The 22349-nt window shown below is 37.6% G+C and overlaps 1 protein-coding gene across 8 annotated transcripts in view; it reads left to right on the top strand.

Annotated features, from left to right (window-relative positions):
• ACACA (acetyl-CoA carboxylase alpha) overlaps positions 1-22349 on the top strand; it is a 277071-nt gene that overhangs the window by 169032 nt on the left and 85690 nt on the right. For all 8 annotated transcript variants that reach the window (XM_007096020.3, XM_042967666.1, XM_042967664.1 and 5 more), the window contains 6 exons: positions 1403-1444; positions 2276-2491; positions 3642-3797; positions 5940-6143; positions 10754-10909; positions 12680-12826. In XM_007096020.3, the coding sequence (XP_007096082.1) occupies positions 1403-1444; positions 2276-2491; positions 3642-3797; positions 5940-6143; positions 10754-10909; positions 12680-12826 (921 nt within the window). The remainder of the gene's footprint in view (positions 1-1402; positions 1445-2275; positions 2492-3641; positions 3798-5939; positions 6144-10753; positions 10910-12679; positions 12827-22349) is intronic.

Consider the following 22349-nt stretch of genomic DNA (forward strand, 5'->3'; position numbering starts at 1 on the left):
AATGCAGTTTTACAGTTAAAATGCCAAGGAAATGTAAAAAGATTTATTAACTGTGTAAGCTTAAGGTAAGAGTGAGGTATAATACCTGTGGAAAGTATTCAAGAAGTTCTCAGTAAATTCAAGAACCACAAGTTTTCAGCATGAGTTCTGCTTTGTTTTTTTTCCCTTAAACCTTAATTTCTGTTTTTTATCTCAACAAAGAGAAGTTGAATAAATAGGGAACTTGGATTATAACAAGAATAGAAGGGTAGTACCCTATACTTGAGAGAGAGTGGTAGAAATGGAAGGGTGTGGGCTCTGGCATTAGACTCAAGTTCACATTCTTGTTTTGTGATCCTGGGCATGTCACTTGGCCCCAGCTTCCTCAGCTGTAAAACAGGGTCATCATAGATACCTGAGAGGTTGTGGAGAGCTCTCGATGGGACAGCATGTGAGAGTACCTGCCACCTAGAATGCTTTCCGTTCATGTTTCCTTCATGGTTCCTAAAGCTCATTGAGGAATATTTAGGCAGCTAGTCCTGGTCTCTCTGCTTGTACCAATAAGTGTTTGATTATATTGCGCTCATAATGAAGGAGATACCTAATGAAACCTCCTATAGAGGCAAATAGTAATGACTTGATTCCAACACTGCCAGTAGAGCCTCCCATCCGAGAAACGGGTATTTGGTGTTAATAAGTTAAATTTCAGAAACTAATGGACTCTGCTAATTGAATTCATCTTTGTTAATTAATAAGGTTCTAGGAAATTGGCTGCTTTGTTGTGTAATGTCCTGCAAAAGAGCAGTAAGACCTAATGACTACAAGTTCACTAGTTCCATCCCTCTCTTTCCTATACATGGGGTGGTAGTGACCAAAGTATCATCTTACACTTTTCTTTGTCTTGAAATGTTATTGTTTAAACACTTGGAATGATTGACTTAAGAGTGAATGTGGAAAAAACATGGATTGGGGAATACTGTGCTATCTGGCTAGTTTACATTTGAAGAGTTTCTTAAAGGGAAACTTGGGAAATCAGTCCAGTAACTACTATTGCAGTGCTGCAGCATAAGGGTATATTGGTTTTATTTGCCTGGTTGTGCCAAAAGCAACACCAGGGAAGACTTTTTTTTCCCACTTGGGAGATTAAAAAAAAAACACACAAAAAAAACCTAATTTTTTTTCCCTAGGAGAGGCTAGCTATTGAAGTTAGGATAATTGTGTGGTGATTTCAGACTTGGAAGTGGGGTCACAGTGGTGGTTACCCAAAGGATTGTTCCTATTCCCTGGCCTAAGCTTAGATAAGGAGCATGTATTCTAGGAGCTGCCTTCTAGATGCTTGACTGCTTCTGTACTTTACTACGTGTTTATCCCCAAAGAGCCATATCTATGAAAGACTGACATATTTTCCCCTTCTTTACCACAGAGAGAATTTCCTAAATTTTTCACGTTCCGAGCAAGGGACAAGGTAAGGACTGATTCCCTCCCACCCTTTTTTTTTTTTTTTTTTAAACCCAAGAGTGGCTTATCTTTGCCATGTGCTCTTCTTGCCATTCTCCTTTCTCTAACTGAATTTGCGCTTCCCTTTGCCTTGCATGTGTCTTAGAACCAAGGAAGGCTCCCTTTGGAAAGAGTTTGGTGTAGGAAATAGTCCAGTGTATTGAGCTACCCAAGGAAAGCGATAACTTTCACAATCATCACTATGCTTTAGGCCGGTCCTAATGATATATTAAAGGACTACTGCCCTTAGTAGTATTATATCTTTTTTAATCTATGGATATTAAATATTCCAAAGCCAAATATCTTTATTTTTAAAAATTACATGATGTTTATTTCTTGAGTATTTACTGTGTCCTTTGTACTGTGCCAGAAATAATAAGAGTATAAAACTGGGCCCTGCCTGTAAGCATTTTAGTTGGGTAAACCCAAAACATCAGTATGTGAAGTAAATACTAATGTGAAGCAGTCTGTGGTTAATTGTCAGAAATGAACTGTATAGACAGTAGTAATGCAGTAGGAGTTCTGAGGGAATTGGTATTTTTTGTTTGCTTGTTTTTAATGGAAATCATCACCATTTGTAAAAGCATAAATGATGAAAGCTTGGAAAGTAAATAGGTATTTTAGTCCCTAATCTTATATAAGCTATAGCATTATTCTTGTATGTAGCTCATTTTTGTTGCTTATTAGCGCATCATCGTTTATGTTTCTATTTTCAAACATCTCTTTTATGTATATGTTCATAATATAATTTTGTTAACTGCCTCTTGTGAGCTCTTTTGTTCTCCAATTTTGTGCTCAGTTTGAGGAGGATCGTATCTATCGTCACCTGGAGCCTGCTCTAGCTTTCCAGTTAGAACTGAACCGGATGAGAAATTTTGACCTTACTGCCATTCCATGTGCTAATCATAAGATGCACCTGTATCTTGGGGCAGCCAAGGTGGAAGTGGGCACTGAAGTGACAGACTATAGGTTCTTTGTTCGTGCAATCATCAGACATTCTGATCTGGTCACCAAGGTAAGTACCATACTTGGATGGGAAGTTATTCCTGAGGGAAGGGACAGAGAAACAGGCATCGTTCAAAATCAGGTTTTCATTTTTTGTTTTGTTTTTTAATTTATTTTTTTTTATCTTAAGTAGGCTCCACACCCAACATGGGGATTGAACTCACAAGCCTGAGGTGAAGGGTTGCATGCCCTACTGACTGAGCCAGCCAGGTGCCCCTGGGTTTTTATTTTTTGAATCAAGGCTCTTATTCTCATTCATCCCACTCTCCAGTAGCCATTAGAAGTCTGAGAGTCCTTTCTCTCACAGAAATAAATATTCCATATGATAAAGGGCTTTAAAAAAATTTATTCTTGGTAATGGAAGCATGAAAGCACTCCTTTGAGAAAAGGAAAAGCATCTTAACAGAAAAATCACAGGGATAGTTCAGTGATGATAGAAGATAAAGAGAAAAGTTAGAGATGGCCCCATTGTAAGCCCACCTAGAGGTAGAGTAGTTTCTGTGTATAGCAAGGCACTTCCTGGTGTCATAATTACTGCATCCTGTACCTATACCCTTTCTTCAACTTTTACTTTCTAAACAGATTTCCTTTCTAAACTCCTCTGTTTGGCATGTGTGAAATGTGATCCTATTGGAAGTATAGCTCTGGGGATGCCCTGCATTTCCACCTATTAGAAGGAAATGTTTCCCTAAGAGGCAGGAGGAAGGGCTGGCAGGAACTCTTTGATAGTTGCCTGCCTCTGCTGCCTATGGTCATTGGGCTGACTCTAGGGAGAAAGGTAGCACCTGTAGCAGGTGCCTTGTGATTCATGACATAGTACTACTTAAGTCATTATAATAGCCATTTCTTTATTGACTCTTTCATTTTTTAATTGTTATTTATTTGTTTATTTTAGAGAGCACGAGTTGGGGATGGGGTGGGGAGAGAGAGAGAGAGGGAGAGAGAGAGAGAGAGAGAGAGAGAGAGAGAGAGAGAGAGAGAGAATCCTAAGCAGGCTCCATGATCAGCGTGGAGCCCATTGGTGGCTTGATCCCACGACCCTGGGATCATGACTTGAGCCAAAATCAAGAATTGGATGCTCAACCGACTGAGCCATCCAGGTGCCCCTACTGATTCTTTTAAAACACACTGATGTTGATGGTGATTTTCATTTTGTATAGGAAGCTTCTTTTGAATATCTACAAAATGAAGGGGAGCGGCTGCTCCTGGAAGCCATGGATGAATTGGAAGTTGCTTTTAATAATACAAATGTTCGCACTGACTGCAACCACATCTTCCTCAACTTTGTGCCCACAGTCATTATGGACCCATCAAAGGTACATTTCTCTTTAGCTTCTCTCCCAGCACTACCAAGCACAAGTAGAGAGATTCATCCATATTTATTCTCACTTAAACCTGGAAACAAGTACACTTGGTTAGCTAGTTGAGCCCTTGATCTTTAAAGTTTACAGAATGCTTGTGAGACAGGGTTTCTGGGAGGGAGTCAAAAATTTGAAGCCATTGAAAGCAGACATCAAAACTGAAGGTGGTATAATGTTATCTTGCTGGTCATTTATAAGCAGTATGAAAACATAAAAGTTTCTTTCTGTTATTCCATTGGTACCTGCTTTGGATACTTGTCATCATAATGGTCCTGTTTTTATATAATTCCCTAGGATTTCTCATCTGGAATAACTTTGCTATTTTTGGACATTTTGGCAAAATTACTGCTGTTTTGCACTAAATGTTACTTACCCGTGGCCTCAGGGAGGCAGTACAACTTCCTAAAGTGTCTAACCTATTTCCCTTCAGTATTTTTCCACAGGGAGACAATTTGGTTGTTATAGAATTTTCACATGTATTATATATGTTTTCTATCCTGAGGCTCTATTCTAAAATGCATTCCATATAGTTTAAGAAAGGAAAACAGGGTGATTCTATACTTAACCTTTTATCCCAGGTGTAATAAAGACAGACTGCTCTCTATTTGTATTCACTCTAACCTTTTTCTATCTTGGTATTGTGGAATTTGGTTAGGAGAACCAGTATCTCCATTTCTCAAGATCAGTTGTAAGCATGGACTTTAGATTTTTGAACTTAATGTCTAAGACCTAAAAAATCACTTTCTGCTTTTTTTTTCCTTCAAGACTCTAAACTACTGATAGGTTGACAAGGATAGGGCTACTCACTGAGTATCAAGTCTCATCATCTAGCTTAAGTGAAGGTTCTCTTAAGCATTCTGGGACTGCTGAGGCTGGAAGAGTGAAAACATGGCCAGGACACTATTTAACTGTATATATTTTTAGACTTGACCTAACCATTTCTCAGTGAGTTTTTTTAATATCTGCCTCTCTACTTCCACTCTAAATACCCATACATCCTAGCTATGCCTTTCTAATCATAGATAAGATAACTGTCAGCTTCGTGAATGTAGAGATTGTTGACTTTTGTTCTCTCCAGAAAAGAATAGGTAGATACCCTTTGGTTAACAAGCAAGTGTGGGACTAGAGAAGTCAACTCCTTGAAATCCATTAACCTGAGATTCTGTGGTGCTAAAACAAACTGCAAAGGTGGCACATACTTCTAAAGAACCATAAGAGAAGAGTGGTAGAAAATATTTTTGATATTTTCTAAGTTGAGAAAGCAATTTAGAAAGACAATTCATTTAAGAGAATGGGTTAATTTTGAGTAGTATGTCCTGGCTGCCTTTAGCCATATTGGGAAAACAAAATTTCATTTGTCAGTGAGGGAAAATCCCATCTAAGGCCATTTGGTTAAAATAACTTGCCTAACCCTGAAAACTAGGAGCACTAAGATGCCTGGGTATAAGCCTTAGAGAAACTATGAAACATCTGCCCCATCTACTTAAATCCCAATTGGACTTGGCAATGACCGAGCTTCAGAGCTCTGTTTAGAGAGAACATTCTAACACCACCTACAAATTGCCTCTCTTTAATTTGTGCAATTTACCAAGAGGCATATATTATAAAGTTTAATAAAATTGTATAGAAAAAAGCTCATGGTGGTAATTGCTATGATGATTTAAGGTCCTATAAGTGCAATGAAACATAGTTACCATGCATATAAATGCTACTTAATAGCTATTTAACTAGAAATTTTATTCTTATTTGGGGGCTTTCTCTTAAATCCCATGGCTTGTAATTTTAGATATTGCAGATCTTTGATATAGAATATGAATATAATTGGGAAACAGGTAGGGAGTTGTACAGATTTGGGTGTTGTGAGCCAGAGAACCCCACTCAAATGCCAGCCTGGCGTGAAATTGTCCCCAACTTGTTTCTAAGCAAGAGTAGGGTTGGGGAGAAATTATCTTACTTTTTATAAGGAATACATGTAGTGCACATCTCCAGAAACCAGCACCTTTTTCCATTCCTTCTTTCCCAAAGATGGGAAGACCTGAAACAGGTTCTAGGTACAAGGTGTTTTAAGTTTTGTGCTTGGTGACGTGTCTGTGACAGATTGAGGAATCTGTGCGGAGCATGGTAATGCGCTATGGAAGTCGGCTGTGGAAATTACGTGTCCTCCAGGCAGAACTGAAAATCAACATTCGCCTGACACCAACTGGAAAAGCAATTCCCATCCGCCTCTTCCTGACAAATGAGTCCGGCTATTACTTGGACATCAGCTTGTACAAGGAAGTGACTGACTCCAGGACAGCACAGGTACAGTAGTCAAGGGCTCCTTAGACTTTTGATTTTGTCCTTAAAGATAAGCCACTTGGCCTTGTTATGGAAAACCCAAACTCACAAGTCCCATTGGTTCATGTAGCGGAGTTATCCTCTGTCAGGTTCAGTGCTCACATGAATTTGAAAAAACTTCATTTACCTTATAAGATGTGCCTGTGTTCTTAATCACGGATGTTATGAAACCCTCAATCTTTGTGACATACTGGTGAGCCCAAACAGATGCCAAGTGAACCTCAATCCAGAGGTAATTCTACAATTTAGCATTCTTTTGTAAAGGGCTCTTGAGCTACCTGAACAATCTTGTCTTCTCTGGGCTGATCTGTCTTTCCTGTTTTCAGCCTTGATAGCCCACTCATTGGCAAGTAAAGAAAAGAAAATTGTTGAAATATATCACCACCTTTGATCGTAAGGAAAATTTCAGCATAATGTAATAGCTAGAGCAATGTCAAGCAGTGACTTTCTCATATTTACCCATTATGTTATTCCATTTACACACATTATTTTCCTTCAAAGAGTTCAGAGTATTAGAGATCTATAGAAGAGCAAAGTAGCAAACTTTAACCCCTTTTTCAGGTAGAAAAATCAAGAATGTGAAAATGGAAGATGACTCTTTCAGTAGATTGATTATGTCATAACAGAATTCCTTTTAATCTGTGTTCCCACCTTCATTTCTAAATATTTGTGCCATTTGCTGTGATACTGGATTTGGGTTGGTTTGCCATTGCTCACATCTTCTTAAAAACTGAGATGTTATTTTAGCTTTTTGGCCAGAACTTGGAAAGTGAATTTCTTCTGTTTAAAGGATGACCTTGCTTCAGTACGTGTACACAAGGGTTTCAGTTTCTTCTATGCAGTTGGTGCCAGGAAGAGATTATATGTCTCTTGTTTTTATCTATGTCCTTTTAAATCCAGGAACAGAGGCAAGAAAAGACATTTTTGCCAGTATTTTGAAGATGAATTTTAAAAATCTGAGTTTGGATAGTTGTCAGAGTGACCTTTCATTTTGTGCTTTGATTCCCAGTTAGATGGCCAGAGGAATCTATCCAGTGAGAAGTGAACAGTTAAAACAGAGAGAGAGAGAGAGCACACAAGAGTGCAAGGGGTGAGCAAGAGAAAGAGTATTCAATAATTTTTGCCGCACTTGATGTTTTTCAAGACAGCCTTAAAGACATTTTCAGTCAGAGCTTTCCATGGGCAGGGATATTTTTAATTAACTTCTACAATGGCTTCAAGGCAGTCTATTCTTGTGAAAAATAAGATGGCCACTTGAGATTTTAATGTTTTTGATAAATATGTTTGTTCTTCAAAACTATTTTATTTTTCCTTTCTTTTATTAGAAAGCTCTTAGATTTCCTTCATTCTGGCTAGTGGTGACACAAGGGCATGAAAGGCTCAGATGCCTTCAATCATGATTTAGTACTATGCCTGGCACAAAATAAGTACTCAATAAGTATCTGAAAGAATGAATGAGCTACCTTTTGCCTGAGGGACAGCCCCTATTACCATAGGTCCTACCTATTTAGGAAGCCCTAAAGGAAGAGGTCTCCTTCAGGCTGTTCAGTTGAGGGAGTTCAACAGCCACTGTGGAATGTGAATGAACCCAAGAGCCCCTGGCCGGAGGAGGGAACCAGCAAAAGGAACAGTCTTCAAGTCTGCTCTGGTGCTCCTAATGCCTACCTGATACTTACTGCCAATTTATTTTTTTTTCCTTTCTTTGTTCTAGTGAGTCATTATGTGAATTCAAAATAATATAGAACACTGTGTATCATTCATTCATTAATTGATGTAACATTTACTGACCACCTATATAGTGCGTCAGGCACTATGGATTCAAAGTGATCTCTATTCTTAAGAAATTTACATCAGGGTGGAAGAAGACAGATAATTAGTTTGTCTGTAATATGATTATGATTTGTGTTATCAAAAGATGAAGTACAAGGTTCTAAGGGAGCAGACTATGGGATCAGAAATTGTTTTCCAAGAGAAGCCTTTCTGATGGCCACTGATGAAAGGTGTATGATATATAAAATATATGCATATTTTCATAAACTTGTAAGACATACACTTTACCAATTTTTAACTACTATGTCCATTATAGTAGAAAATGAAATTAATGGAGGTAGCTGATCATTCAGTGCTATCCATTACCATCAACCTCTTGTTCAGCACATCGTTTATTCTTTCTGACAAGGAGCAGGGTTGACTAGTTTGAGCTTCCTTTTGTTTCATTTTCTTTGTAAAGTCTTTGTGGTGTTAGCTGTAATTGAACACTGATGCCAGCCATCACAGCGGGGAGAAGAGATTTGGGTAATCCGTTGCATGAGTCACTTGATTCCCAATGTGTAGTATAAGGGAGAAATATATATTTTTTAAGTTACCTTTATTGAGATACAATTTACATATAATAACATGTACTTATTTTATGTGTATACTTCAGTTCATTCTCAAATCATATAAACCTGTGTGACTCCCATCACAGTCATGATAGAGAACATCTTAAAACCCGTAAGAGTTCTCTTATTCTCTTTTGCAGTCAAAGGTAGAGTCACAGTTCTAGGCACCCAGTGGCCTGCTTTCTATTATAGACGAGTTTTGCCTGTCCTAGAATTTCATATAAATGAAATTAGACATTATGTACAGTGTTTATGTGGCTTCTTTTGCTCAGCATAGTATTTTTGAGATTCATCCATGCTGCATAGACATAGACATAGACTCTGGGTATGTTCCTCTTCATTGCTGAGTGGTATTCCATTTTATGAATGTAACAAAATGTTTATATTCATTCACCTATTGATGGACATTTGAAGCTTAATTTTCCAGTTTGAGCTATATGAATAAAGCTGCTATATGAACATTCATATACAAGTCTTTATGTAGAATATGTTTTCATTTTTCTTGGATGAATATATGAGAATGTAATTACTGGGTCACAGGAAGTGTATTTTTAATTTTATAAAAAAACTGCCAAACTATTCACCAAAGTAGTCCTACCATTTTCAAGTCCCACCAGCAGCGAGAGTACCTAGAGGGCTTTCTCCAGCCCCCTTCTCAGTCCACATGGTTATGTTGCTCAACCACTGACCAGCCTGACTTCATTCTACCTTGGCAAAAGTGAGTCTCAAACTCTTGTACCCACAGCTCTTGTCTTTCCTAATAGACAGGAATGTAGCTCCCAGAATCTGCTGCCTTTACTCCTTTTTCTTATTTTGATTTGGTTTATCTTCTCTCAGGAGTCCAGTTTTTTCATTCTAATACCTTGACCATACTTAACACTTTGAATCTCTTAAAACATTACTGTTTCTACCTAAGACATTGCTAATTCTACCTCCCACCCAGTGACTTTCACCATTAGTCATATAGAATAGGACTGGAAGCTCCATTCCTTGGGGTTTAAGCAGCCCAAGACAATTTGTGCCCGGTATAGGACCTGACCTGCCAGTCAGCAGAACATATTTGTTCCTCTGAGCTAGGCAGCTACGGATTCATTTAGCTAAATGGTATCCAGGGTTTGGGAAAGTACTTAATTATGTTGTTAGGCCTATATATCAGGTTCACAAATCTATTTCTTAATGGTAGATTTAAGGTTATACATTTTAGACCAGAATAGATATGTATATATGCCCACATACCCTTATTTCCCAGGCTCCATTTGTATTCACTGTGTTTGGAGTCTATATTTAAGTATTCATGCATAAAGTGCCTAGTTTAGTGTTATACAACCTCTGGGCACTCAATAAATATTAACTGAATTGAAGTAATGGCATCCCTTATAAATATTCATAAGCAAATAAAACTATCTAAATATGTGAAGTATGAAGTACTCTTCTAGCTATATTTGAGTTGAAATGATTAAAAAATGGTGTGTTTTCATTATGTGACAATATAGGTATTGCAGGAGCTATTCGGTAGTTGTAGATGTAGTATACTGGAGGATATATATAAATGCATATCTGTATTATATTAATATATATATAATAACACATTTATTTTACTATGGGCTATGTCTAATGAGCTAACCAGAACTGACTAGCTGGATGGATGGATGAATGAAATCCTATTCTGGCAAAAATCTTTGAAACCTTTGTGTGGCTATGAACACTTATGAAGCACCTTCTAATCATAGACTGAAGCACAGATAATAGGGTAGAGCCTTGGCCTGACTTCTGTTAGGGAAAGAGCAGAATTCTCTTCAGCACGTAGCTGTTCCTCAACTTAAATGTGCGGACTGCTTAGACTCATTAGTTGACATACTTCATTTCTGAGTATATGGAATTTAAGTCATTTTAGAAGGCAAGCATTGTCAGTCTGTCTCTGAGATGTGAAATTTACGCTGTGCTTTCTTGTTGATTTCAACTAATCCAAAAGTGAGAGCAACCCATGGAGTATCATTGGTTACATACCATTTTTTAGAGTTGGTTAATCTGTAGAGAATTGAGAACACTACCCAATGTGTAAAGGCATGTCTTAGCTACTCAACCCACCAAAAATGTGTGTCCAGAAATAACATTTATGAAAAAAGCCCCTCTAGGCAGCTGATTTTCTTCTCTGTCTCTTAACTCCCCCTTGTCATTCTCTTTCTCCTGTAGATCATGTTTCAGGCATATGGAGACAAACAGGGACCATTGCATGGAATGTTAATCAACACTCCATATGTCACCAAAGACCTACTTCAATCAAAGAGATTCCAGGCACAATCCTTGGGGACAACATACATATATGATATCCCAGAGATGTTTCGGCAGGTAAAGGTGGCTAACTGGGGGGGTTCTGATATGTTCTAAAGAGGCAGGGTTTTCCTGAATTTCCATTGGATGCAGCTTAGCCTGGAATGGGTCATTCCCAAAGGGCAAGAAGTATCTTGACACTACTCTCATTTCTGTCTCATTCGGGATTTGGTGACTGCCAACTCCAATATTGGACAGTTCTTTATGAATTAATAGGAGGAATGGTGAGGATAGAAGCTTCTATTGGGAAGAAAGTAAACTGAGATAGCATACCTGTGATGGTAGTTTACAATGCCCTGTGTGAGGAGTTATGTTCAGGTATATATTTCCTAAGCTATAATCAAATTATGGGTATTAAAAAAAAGGCTTGAAACTCTACTTCTCTTTTTCCTATTTTCCAAGATAACCCAGGCCATTAGCTGATAGGTTAATATGATGAGGATCAATACTGATAATATATACAAATGGATATAGAGTTCATGATACACAGTTTAAAGTATCAATTCTTTCATGGAAGATTTATTATAGCTGAATAAAAACTAATGTGAGAAAATACATTATGATTCTCATCCTTTATTTGAAAATAAATTCCTTTGATCTGTATGGTGAATCCTCTCTATGCTGCAGATTTTTCTTCCATCAATAGAAGGCAAGAAAAGTACATCCACAGCAGAAAATGCAACAGATAGAGTATCAAAAGAATACTGAATTTGTCCTTAAAAAAACAAAAAAAAAAATCTATGAATACAGGATTTTTCCAAGTCTTCTAGTCAATACTACTAGTATTACCACATTTGAATTTTAATAAAGTAATATATGTGGCCTTGGTAAATAGTCTACCTGTAAATACAAGAGATTTCCTGTAAGTAGTCATTTGTTTACAGGTTCTCTCTCTGGAAACATAGGTATCTTCATTTCGTATTGCCAACATTGTTCCCCTACAAGTTGTGTTGGTTCTGTTCCCCAATGCCAGAACTATAAATAGAAATGACACTCTGTATAATTTTTCCTGTAGAATAGACATAAACACTGTGATTGGAACATGTAGATATGAATATATCATATTGCCTTTAAATGTTGTTTTGAGACAACCAAAGAAACAGCTAGTTCCCTCTTCATGAGGCATTTGTTCTGGTCATATGAAGTTGGAAATGGAAATCAAAATGGTTTTAAAATGGATAGGTGTGTCTGTATTCTCAAATTTGACCAGAATTGATCCCGCACATTTACAAATAGTCATACATCCCTGATGAGCTAATTCCTGCATATGGGCCTATAGATCTGAAAAGACATTAGGAAAGGATGCTTTTCCTGAGCCTCTAGTAGAAACTTTATTCTTGCCGCCTTAGATTTTTTTTGGTATTAGCTGAGTGTCATATCACTTTTCCTGGTTATTTTTCTATTCTTCTGGGATTTTTCTTCCTTTTTTAAAAAAGAGGGATTAATGTTACTTATTTAGTTTTTTATTTTAATTTCCCTAGGTATTGTTAGGTCTGTTTGTTAGGTCTATTGCATTTGTTAATGCTCTTGTGCTGATTCAGAATCACTCAGTAATTTGACTTTGTTGGAAAAGTGCCTGATTTTGATATGTAAAAAACATGTGAAAAATAATTACAAATCTATTTTAACTGAGAATGAGAGCTGCAGAATTTGGTCTGATGCTTTGATGCTCAGCAGAACACTTGGAAAGGAAAGAGTAAAATCAGATTGACTGAAACTTAATATTTATTTTTGTGTATGTTAAAATGCTGATTGTCACTGATCAGTCAAACTTCTCTCCTCCACTAGTCTCTGATCAAACTCTGGGAGTCTATGTCCACTCAAGCATTCCTTCCATCACCCCCCCTGCCTTCTGACATGCTGACATATACTGAGCTTGTGTTGGATGATCAGGGTCAGCTGGTCCACATGAACAGGCTTCCAGGAGGAAATGAGGCAAGTCATTGATTCCCCTTCCCCCTTTTCTTATATCTGTGCCCACTAGTGGCAACTTTCCATGGGGGTGGTCATTAAGTAGCATTAATTTAGACGCTGCATAGGCACATAGTAGTCTTGTTGGTAGAGTTCTTTAGAGAGAAAACATTGACTGGATATCAAGGAATTATTAATTTTTTATGTGTGATAATGATGTGCTTTTTTAAATGGTATTAAAGTTTTGCTTTCTAAAAAACAGTTATGTTTTCTGTTACACATAACTGCTAAAATAGTTACAGATGAAATGATCCAATGTCTAGGATTTGCTTCAGAGTAATAGAGGGGTGAGTGTGGGAGTATAGGGAAAACAAACTGGCCATGAGTTGTTAATGAAACCTAAATGATATATACATAGGAATAGACTATTTTCTCTATTTTTGTATATACCTGAAATTTTGAGATTTTTTTTAATGTTTATTTTTGAGAAGAGAGAGCACATGCACACGAATATGCAGGTGGGGAAGGGCAGACAGATGGGGAGACTGAGGATCCAAAGTGGGTTCCGTGCTGACAGCAGAGATCCTGATGTGGGGCTGGAACTCACAAACCATGAGATCATGACCTGAGCCAAAGTAGGATACTTAACCGACTGAGCCACCCAGGCGCCCCTGAGATTTTTCTATAATAAAAACATTTAAAGTATTGTTTTGCTTGATGTTCTTTCTTATTTGGATACTTACATACTAGTACACCTTTTTTGGTATATTTTCTGTGCTCAGGTAATTTAATCTAGTACTGTTATGATCATGGTAAATATATTCTTAAAGGGGCTCAATCAGAACCAGGGGTTTAAACATAAAAGAATGTAGCAGAAGGCACATTTCTGATAGTTATCTAAGAATTCATTTTCTGGCATTGGAATCCTCTCTCGTATGGTGCACTGTTAATAATGATATAAAGTCATAATAACCTATCTCCTCCTCTTCCTGATTTTAACTATGCTTCTAATGTACAATTACAACCAAAACAATAATAAACTTAAAAAGAGACAGTTTTTATTTCAACCTTAGATAGAATCCCTAGATAAATCTCATTCTTTAGAAAGAGTAATCTTTACCCAAGTGTTCTCCATAAACAGGCTAGGTAGACCTTTGGAGATAATACATGGTATTTTCCATTTTGTGTATCTTTTTCAAAAAATGTTACTGTATATATAAGGTGTATGCTGTTTCAGCAAGTACACCAGTGGATGCCAAAAGTAGATGAATTGGTATTAAGATGGATGCAGGCATTGGACCAGATGGAGAGTATCAGACTTACAGTTCTTCTAATCTAATGCCTCAACAAATAGCAAAGGCAAGAGGCGAGGAAGAGAAGATGCATAGAATTTTCACAAGAATAGATATGTACTCGTTAACACACCAGGTTGAAGCAGAGGCTTGTGCCACAGTGTGACATCTACATAGTGAGCCCCTCAACAGCAAAGAAAAGCTTCATTGTGCTAGACCTAAATTCTGTTTCATTCAACAGTGTAGTCTTTAGGAATGGAAGGCACCCTTGTGAACATGGGGCTGAGAGAAAAATGGTTTTAACTAATGTAATTAAAACAAAAAATGAGATTTTGGGCCACATGAAAGCTAGCTGCACTGCTGTGTGAAACCTCTTGCCATGATCTTTCTCTCCTGCTTTCTCTCTGCTCTCATTCTGTGTTTGAGCGAATGGAGACTGGGGGAATAGTGAAGTCCCAGAGGGACAGAGCTCTGTTCTTGCTGAAATTACAAGCACAGAGCTGCCTGGGCATGAACATGTAGTGTTTACTCTGCCAGTATGAATACAAATAGTCTTATTATACGGGACTCTGTACCCAAAGACCACACACACACACACACACACACACACACACACACACACACACACATAAAAAAATTAAAGGTTTTTTTTAACCCCTTTAAGACTCACCAAACCTGGGTGGAAAAGGGATGTCTTAAACAGCCACACAGTACTGTAGTTACAAGCAGTAGAGTCGGGATGGGGACCATATGTTTCCCTTTGCTCAGTGCTTTAATAACCTTGAAATTGAGAAATCTAATTGTATTTAAATTTTTTATTTCTGTTTTTGTCAGTTCTCACTTTCTTGTTCTACCTTTTATCCTCCTTAAAGGGTTGCCTATTTTCTTTGTTCTCTTTTCCTTTTCTTCAAATGATTGACCGGGATTGAGGCTGAGTTGTTAGCTTGCTGTTTCTGAGTCTTTGAGCTCAGGAGAAGTGAGACCAATGTTCTTTTGTGAGCAGTTAGTGACTAATGCCTGGGATGGTTGGTGAAGTCAGTCCATGGCTGTAGCGAGACTATAGGGTATTGCACAACAGGAATGGGATTGGGGTATAAGTATCAAACTCTGTTACCAATAGCTTGAGCATACAATGGTGTGCGTTCACTGAGAAACCGACCAATCTGAAGATGGAGTTTCAGCAGTCAGAATTCTGCGGGACAGCTGTGCCTAAGAGATGACGAGGCATCAGTGGGATGTATTTCCTCATGCTGAGCCCAGTTTTATCAGAGCAAGTTGACTTTCAGCTATCGCAGTTTAATTTTCTTTGGCAAAAGAGACAAGTTTGTCATGAGCCTGGCACTCTATGCATTACCCCAAGAGTGATGTGAAGGGAACGAGAAGAGCTCATGCTGATGAGATTTGGAGCAAATCTGTCCTGTCCCAAAGAGAATGGGCATCTGAACAGAGCCTTGAGAAATCGTTTTATTAAAAAAGGAATAAAAAATTGACCTGTTAATGTTCTGAAAGCCAAGGCTTGATGTAAATGTATTGATGCTACATAGACATTAAATCATCATAATGTGGTGTTCTCCAAAGGTGACGGCTCTACCAGGTCATCATTGTGGGTGATACTGCATTACCTTGAAGGATTGGAGTTTCTGGGTTTAAAAGCTAGCACATGGATATAAGGAATAAAGGTAAAACAAGAGATTCCTGCAGAGTTTCCCCATGAATCGAGATGCTTTTCCCCTTTTCCCCATAGTCAAAGGCAGAAAACCTGTACTTACCAGAGCATCGGCTATATGGGTGGCCAGGCTTTCTTCCCTGTTTTTTTTCCAGGACAGTAAATAGGTAAAATGGTGATGGGACCAGGACTTGGAACAATTCAGTTCCATTTAGTTTTAGGTAACTTGTTTGCCATTTGAGAAAGAATATTGGCTGTTTCAGCAGAGATGTGACCTGCATTTTGAACACTGTCCCCACGTTAAAAGCAGGAGAAAGAGATTTTCTGATGTGGTGTTAGCCACTTTCTCCTTTGTATTTTCCTAGTTGTCCCTTCTCCATCAAGAAAGATGTAACTGAAGGAATGCCACCTTATTCATGATGGAAGTGTAGGAGAACACATTTTTCTCATTGTCAGATTTGAATGGCATTGCATTTAGTATGAATTTAGAGTAGGATTAAAAGAGATGTAGACCAAATCTGTGAACTATGTTACTTGCAAATAGTTCCAAAGATGAGTTGTCTAGGATTTTTTTAATAGTTTTGAGTAAAGATGAAAATTGTGGAAAATGTGATTGCAACATAGACTAAACTTATTTCAATTCTAGCTGCTATGAAGCTACAGTGATGGGCAGTGTATGTAAATACACAGCTAGATGAATGGTGTGCTGCTAAGCCTGGAATCAGAGGAAGTGCAGCCAACTCACAGTTCTACTTTTACTGCTTCTCAATTTTGGAGGAATTGTTTTCATTTTCCTGCCAGTTTGCTAACCTGTTTTGATCATTTGGTGGAAGCTGTAATTGCAGGTGGGAACATTTTGAGTAACAGTTCACAATCCACTGCAGCTACTTTTCACGCTAAATCCTGTTATTAAAAGGCTCAGGCTAAGATCAAGCCAAGGGCGGTAACGGACTTGACAGAGAACAGCTTAACTTTGCTTGGTATAGGACAAAGAAAACCGTATCCTTCTTGAGACTACATTCTTACTTGTTCTGACATGTTATTAGCATTCTTTTATCATATTTCCTTTAACTCCGTGAAATAAATCATGAATGTCTAAACTGGGCAGCGATGAAAGATATGATAGGCAAGCAAATTTCATAGCACTTTTAGTGTGGACAGAAAGTAGGACCCTGTTTTCCTCTCTCTGTCAGCACGTGGGATTTTTAACCATGCAAAACCCTTCCCCACATCTCTCCTGTCATAATGGAAAACTGAGATAAGAGGAAGATTCTCTTTAGAAGCAGCTATAATAATCAGGTACAGGGTGTGTATTCCACAAAGGATCAGCAACTAAAGACTGGAATTCTTGTGTGGTATTAAATTTTTTCCTTAAAATTTTTCTGGGAGATAAGCATATTCCAAATGGAATGCAATTTGATGACTGCCTTCACATGCACACTCACTACCACTCTTTTTAAGAATTGCAGTCGCTCCAAGGCTTCATTTCTCCAGATGGGCACTAGGTGTCAGGGTTTTTCCTTCTCAGCAGCTTGGCATTCAGACAAGCCTCTGAATTGCCCGTTTGGTGAGACAGATCCAGTGGTATCCTTCCTCGTTTTTCTTCAGTTGGTGTGGTAGGCTTTGCCTGGTGTTCCTCCAGTATGCAATTGCATTTTTAACTCTTTGGGCGGAGATCTGTTGAACCTTATCACATCCTTGCCCTACACATTTTTTACAAGAAACGTCTGTTTAGGAAGAGGATGATTGAGGAGGAAAAAAATAGTGGAAATTAAAGTTTAAAGACTGGTTGCCATCATGACTGGTATCTTTTATGTTCTTGAGGTGAAAGGGTAGGGATGGTGGGAATTAGGAATTCAGTCCTAGAACTGCTCAGCCTTGCCAACATTTAATTGTTGGCAGTGTGTTGATGTCTGGTTTCACCAAGGTGTAAGTGTCTGTAATTTTTTAATATAAAATACTTCAAACTTAGAAAAAATTATGGAGAGCGATATATCAAATATCCTTGCATCTACTGACTAGCTTAAACAAATCTTCTCATTTTGACACTCCTCCTCACTTATATGTTGCTATAATCCTTTGAAATCTCTAATTTGAATATAAAAACAAACAAAAATTGGGGATTGGTAAGGAAAGGAAGTTGGTAAGCTTATAGAAGCCTGAAGTATTAGAAGAAATTAATTAGTAGATCCATTTTGACAATTCTTAGGCTAACCCTCTTAGCCCAAAGGACCTCTTATTTTAGAAAAACCACCATAACCCTCTGTCTGAATTTGCTTGGTTGACATTTTCTATTCTCTCAAAGGAATTCCTTGTGTTATCCTGGACTCAGATTCTAGTGGAAGCTATTATGCTTTGAAACTCTGACTAGAGAGAGTTTGTGTATGTTTATGGACTTGAGCTCATGCATATAGAAGCCAAATATGTTTCTGATTTAACATTAGACTTTTGTATATTGCTTTACTCAATTTAATCTCAGAATAGCTCCATGAATGTGAGGCTAATTTGGATGTATTTTACTGTGCTTTTATTTCATTCTTTTGATATCAGTTTACCTTTTCATGCTGGGTGTGGAAATTGAGTCCATGTCAATCTTTTAGATATGTGTTGGAAAAGAGGCATATTTGTATTGTAGTATGCTGAAGGTGAGCTTTGAAATAGACCTGAAGGAGGCAGATCTGAAAAACAGGACCGTGGTCTGTGCACTGATTGTTCAGGTTATAAAAAGAGACTAATGGTCCTTGCCATCAATCTATCCCTGAAGATGGGAAAGTGTTTGTAATAAGTGCTTTGAGATCCTCAGCAGAAAAGTATCACACACCACTGATTACATATAAACATTCATAATTTGCGCTTATCTTGTTTTTCATCAACAGCTTCCCCAAGCCCCAATTTTGAATCTTTTTAGGCCCAACAAGATAGGAATTTCAAGTATAGAAAAAGACATGTTATGAAATATGTGATTAAGATAGTTTTATTTAAAATTACTATGCACTTTTCTTTTATCCTCTGAGTGAGCATGTTTGATTACGAGTCTGTCTAAAATGATCCTCAGAACCAAAGTTGAGCCCCTCTTAGAAAAATATTGAGGCTAATTTTGAAAGATAGGTCTTCCTGCCACAGAATTACTTTTAATGAATTTTAACACTATATTCTTTTGGGATGCATATACTTTTCTCTTTTTTTTTTTTAATTTTTATTTAAATTCCAGTTAACATATAGTGTAATATTAGTTTCAGATGTAGAATTTAGTGATTCATCACTTACATACAACACACAGTGCTCATTACAACAAGTGCCTTCCTTAATACCTGTCACCTATTTACTTTGCATATACTTTTCTTAGAATTCCTTCTGAATGGCTGTTATTGGTATTGGAGATTTTTCAACAGGTGGATTAGTTCGTTTGACTCATTTCATTATTAGCAAACCAGAGCCCAGTGAGCTTGACTGAAAACCCTAATGCATCCATTGGCCGACCAAAGCAGAACTTGTGGAGGGCTCCTCAGTCCCCTTCACAAGTCAGTCCTAAAGATAAGATAGCCTTTAAACAAAAGGATATACTCGCCAGCATTTTTATACTCCTTAAGTTTCAAGATTTTGCTGAAAAAGGATGTGATATAGTACCCTATGTCAAGAAACTGTACAGCTCCAACTAAAGGCAATAACGAACATCAGGACAGCAACAGATGACACCCTAGGATGAGGTGTAGCGTGGAGCATCAGAGTTCAACATTCGTTTGTGTGATTAATGGGCAAAGCTTCTTGAACTGCAGTAGGCCAACTTGGTTAATTTCCATATCATCCAATTACTCCTGTGCCCCATTTCTCAAAGACCACTGGCTTGTATGTGCTCTTTTGCATGTTTTTTTTTTTTTTAAACTGGTATGTTTACTAAAAGCATTGTGTGTGTATATGCATAAAATTACTGTGGTTTCATGTTTATAAATATTGCAGGGAGATAATTCCCCTGTTCAATTAGAAATTATTATTTCTAGTCTTCAGTAATATTTTTCAAAAAATTACCTCTGGGATGAAATTTTTTTGCTCTAAAAATGGTTTTTTTCTTACTCTTTTATCGCTTTTTGGAAAGGGTGAGGTAAGTTTGTTCAGCCATTTTTGAATTATCCAAGCATGAAAAAGAGAGTTTTTCAGCTGTTAAGAAAATTGTTTTCAGCTCTTTTATGTGATCATATAACACTAGGCAACAGAATATGATATCCAGCAGATAATACAATATGGAAAGGCATTGACATTTTTTTCAGCATGGTTTTTCTGAATGGCACAAATTATGTCAAACATTGTATCGCCTTGTGATTTAAAAAGGCACATTTTAACACCTATACAGTATTTTTCTACTATTTCATCAAGTACATTTTTTTCATGAAATTCTAACATGAGTGAATGTTGTCATTATTTTTTGATAGTATCTAACTAAAAGTGAAGATGTAACATTTCATACAAGACATAAAAGGGGGGGGGAGGTGACATTTTATTATGCATCTGTAAAGGAACTCAAGTTCAGATTCTTTCTCACTGGGCCTTCATTTTCTCATCTCCACAATGCAGATAATGCTTAGGTCCGTTTCAGCTCGAACGCTCGAGAATTCTTTGTATTGCTGCTCCAGGGCCTTGCAGAATGGTCATCTTCCTGGCATTAGCAATAGTAACACAATAGCTACAGGAAGCTTTGCCAGGAGATTTCAACTATTAGACTTTTAGCATGGAAAATAAAGCTTTAATGTTAAAGCCACAGTCTCACCTCTATTTAAGTCTACATAGAAAAATATTATTACAGCTGAACTCAAAGTGAGGAGATAGAAGAAAGGCAACCATGGCAAAGATATACTTTACCTGCCTCCCACAGCATAGATAGCTACGGTTGATGGATGCTTCTTACATTCTTAAAAACACAGTCCTGTCCTGTTTTGCCCCTTTGCTTTCCCTTCAAATTTATTGGTTGAGCTTAATATTAGTATTTTATTTTGTAGTAACTGCAGCTTTGGGAAGTATCTGTGTGTGTGCACGCGTGTGTGCAATCGCACATTCTATTCACACTGATAGTACAATTAATGTTGATGTCAATTTTGGTGTTAATTTTGGGTCATGATTAGTGTTGACACTTTGTGTCAGACTAATGGCATTTATGGGCACCATCGGAATAAATGTTAATATTGTCATGTTTTTAGTATCTGTTATAGTAACATTAAACCAAGGTCCTCCCAGGAGAAAAAAATACATGTATGGATAGATAGATAATGCCTTTCTGTGTCGCTGGTGTTACTCAGTGAGAAAATGACATCTCAGGGCAGAATCCTAATCACTGTTTGGAGCATCAGAAATAATGATCACCTCTGATCGGGGGTTGTGAATAATTCATTCAGTTTGATTTTCACATCCTGTCCAGTGATACTTTTCAAACCAAATGTGTTTCTACAGGAAAATAATGGTCCCACTTCTTATGGAAATACTGTGGCACAAATCATTTTACCCACATAAAAACAGTTAAATAAGACTGTTCTCTTCTGCTTGCTTTCTCCTCCCCGTTCCCTCCTCCCTCACTTGCATGTGTTTATTCCAGAATCAGACAGTGACCAAGGAAATATTTTCTTCCTTAGAACTTGTATAAAGCAGACATTTATTTCTGCTCATCCTCAGTTTATTCACAGTAACTCTTTTGATCCTCTTCCCTTTTTCCCTCACCTTAGTTTAGATTGGTAACCCTAAACCTAAGAAGCCTGTATTATCAGAAATAATCTGAAATTACATATTTTTAAACAATTTATGGCTGTATTAATGAACACATAATTGGCAGGAAGTGCCTAAAACTATTTGGTAAGTCAGTGGTCAGAGAGGAAGCTTGTGTACTTCCAGGGCCACGGAGCCTGAGTCTGAACCTCCTTAGACCATAAACCCACCCACACTTGCAAACCCTCTCGGGCTGCTGCCCTTTTGTTGCTTCCTTAGCCCTTAGTCCTGGAATGTCATTTTCACTAGGTTTCACCTGCATGAAAGCACTGGAGGGAGAGAGAAACCGGAACAAGGGGATTCAGTGGTGGAATATCCTTTGGTTGTTATTTTTCAGTTCATATACTAGGAAACCTGGGCATAGGTGAAATCAGTGAATGTCACATTCCTAATCACATTGTCACACTTGTGTATGCTTTTGTAGTGATTGCAGAATTTTCAATATAAAGTCTCCATTGTGTGTATTAATATAGATAGACCCATCTATATAAAGTAATTTGACTGAGAAACTTATGGTGTCCTAATTAAATGGGGGGAAAATATGACTGTCTTCTGAAGTAATGACCCAATCCTCTGAGATGAAGCTATTCTTAGATAGAATATTTTGAACCATTTTTCCTGAATGTTGTGACCCTTTCTCTCTCTCCCTCCCTTTCTCTCTCTCTCTCTCTCTCTCTCTCTCTCTCTCTCTCTCTCTCTAAATCTAACAAGGGCAGGGGGAAGCAGTTTTCAACCTACTTCTCATCATCAGAAAGTATTTTGCATTCAGAAACCATTTCCAGTATCAAATTCAATTTTGTCAAGTGATTAGTTGAGTTTGGTAGAGAATAATTTAAAAACA

The sequence above is a fragment of the Panthera tigris genome, chromosome E1, assembly GCF_018350195.1.
Source record: "Panthera tigris isolate Pti1 chromosome E1, P.tigris_Pti1_mat1.1, whole genome shotgun sequence".
Taxonomy (NCBI): domain Eukaryota; kingdom Metazoa; phylum Chordata; class Mammalia; order Carnivora; family Felidae; genus Panthera; species Panthera tigris.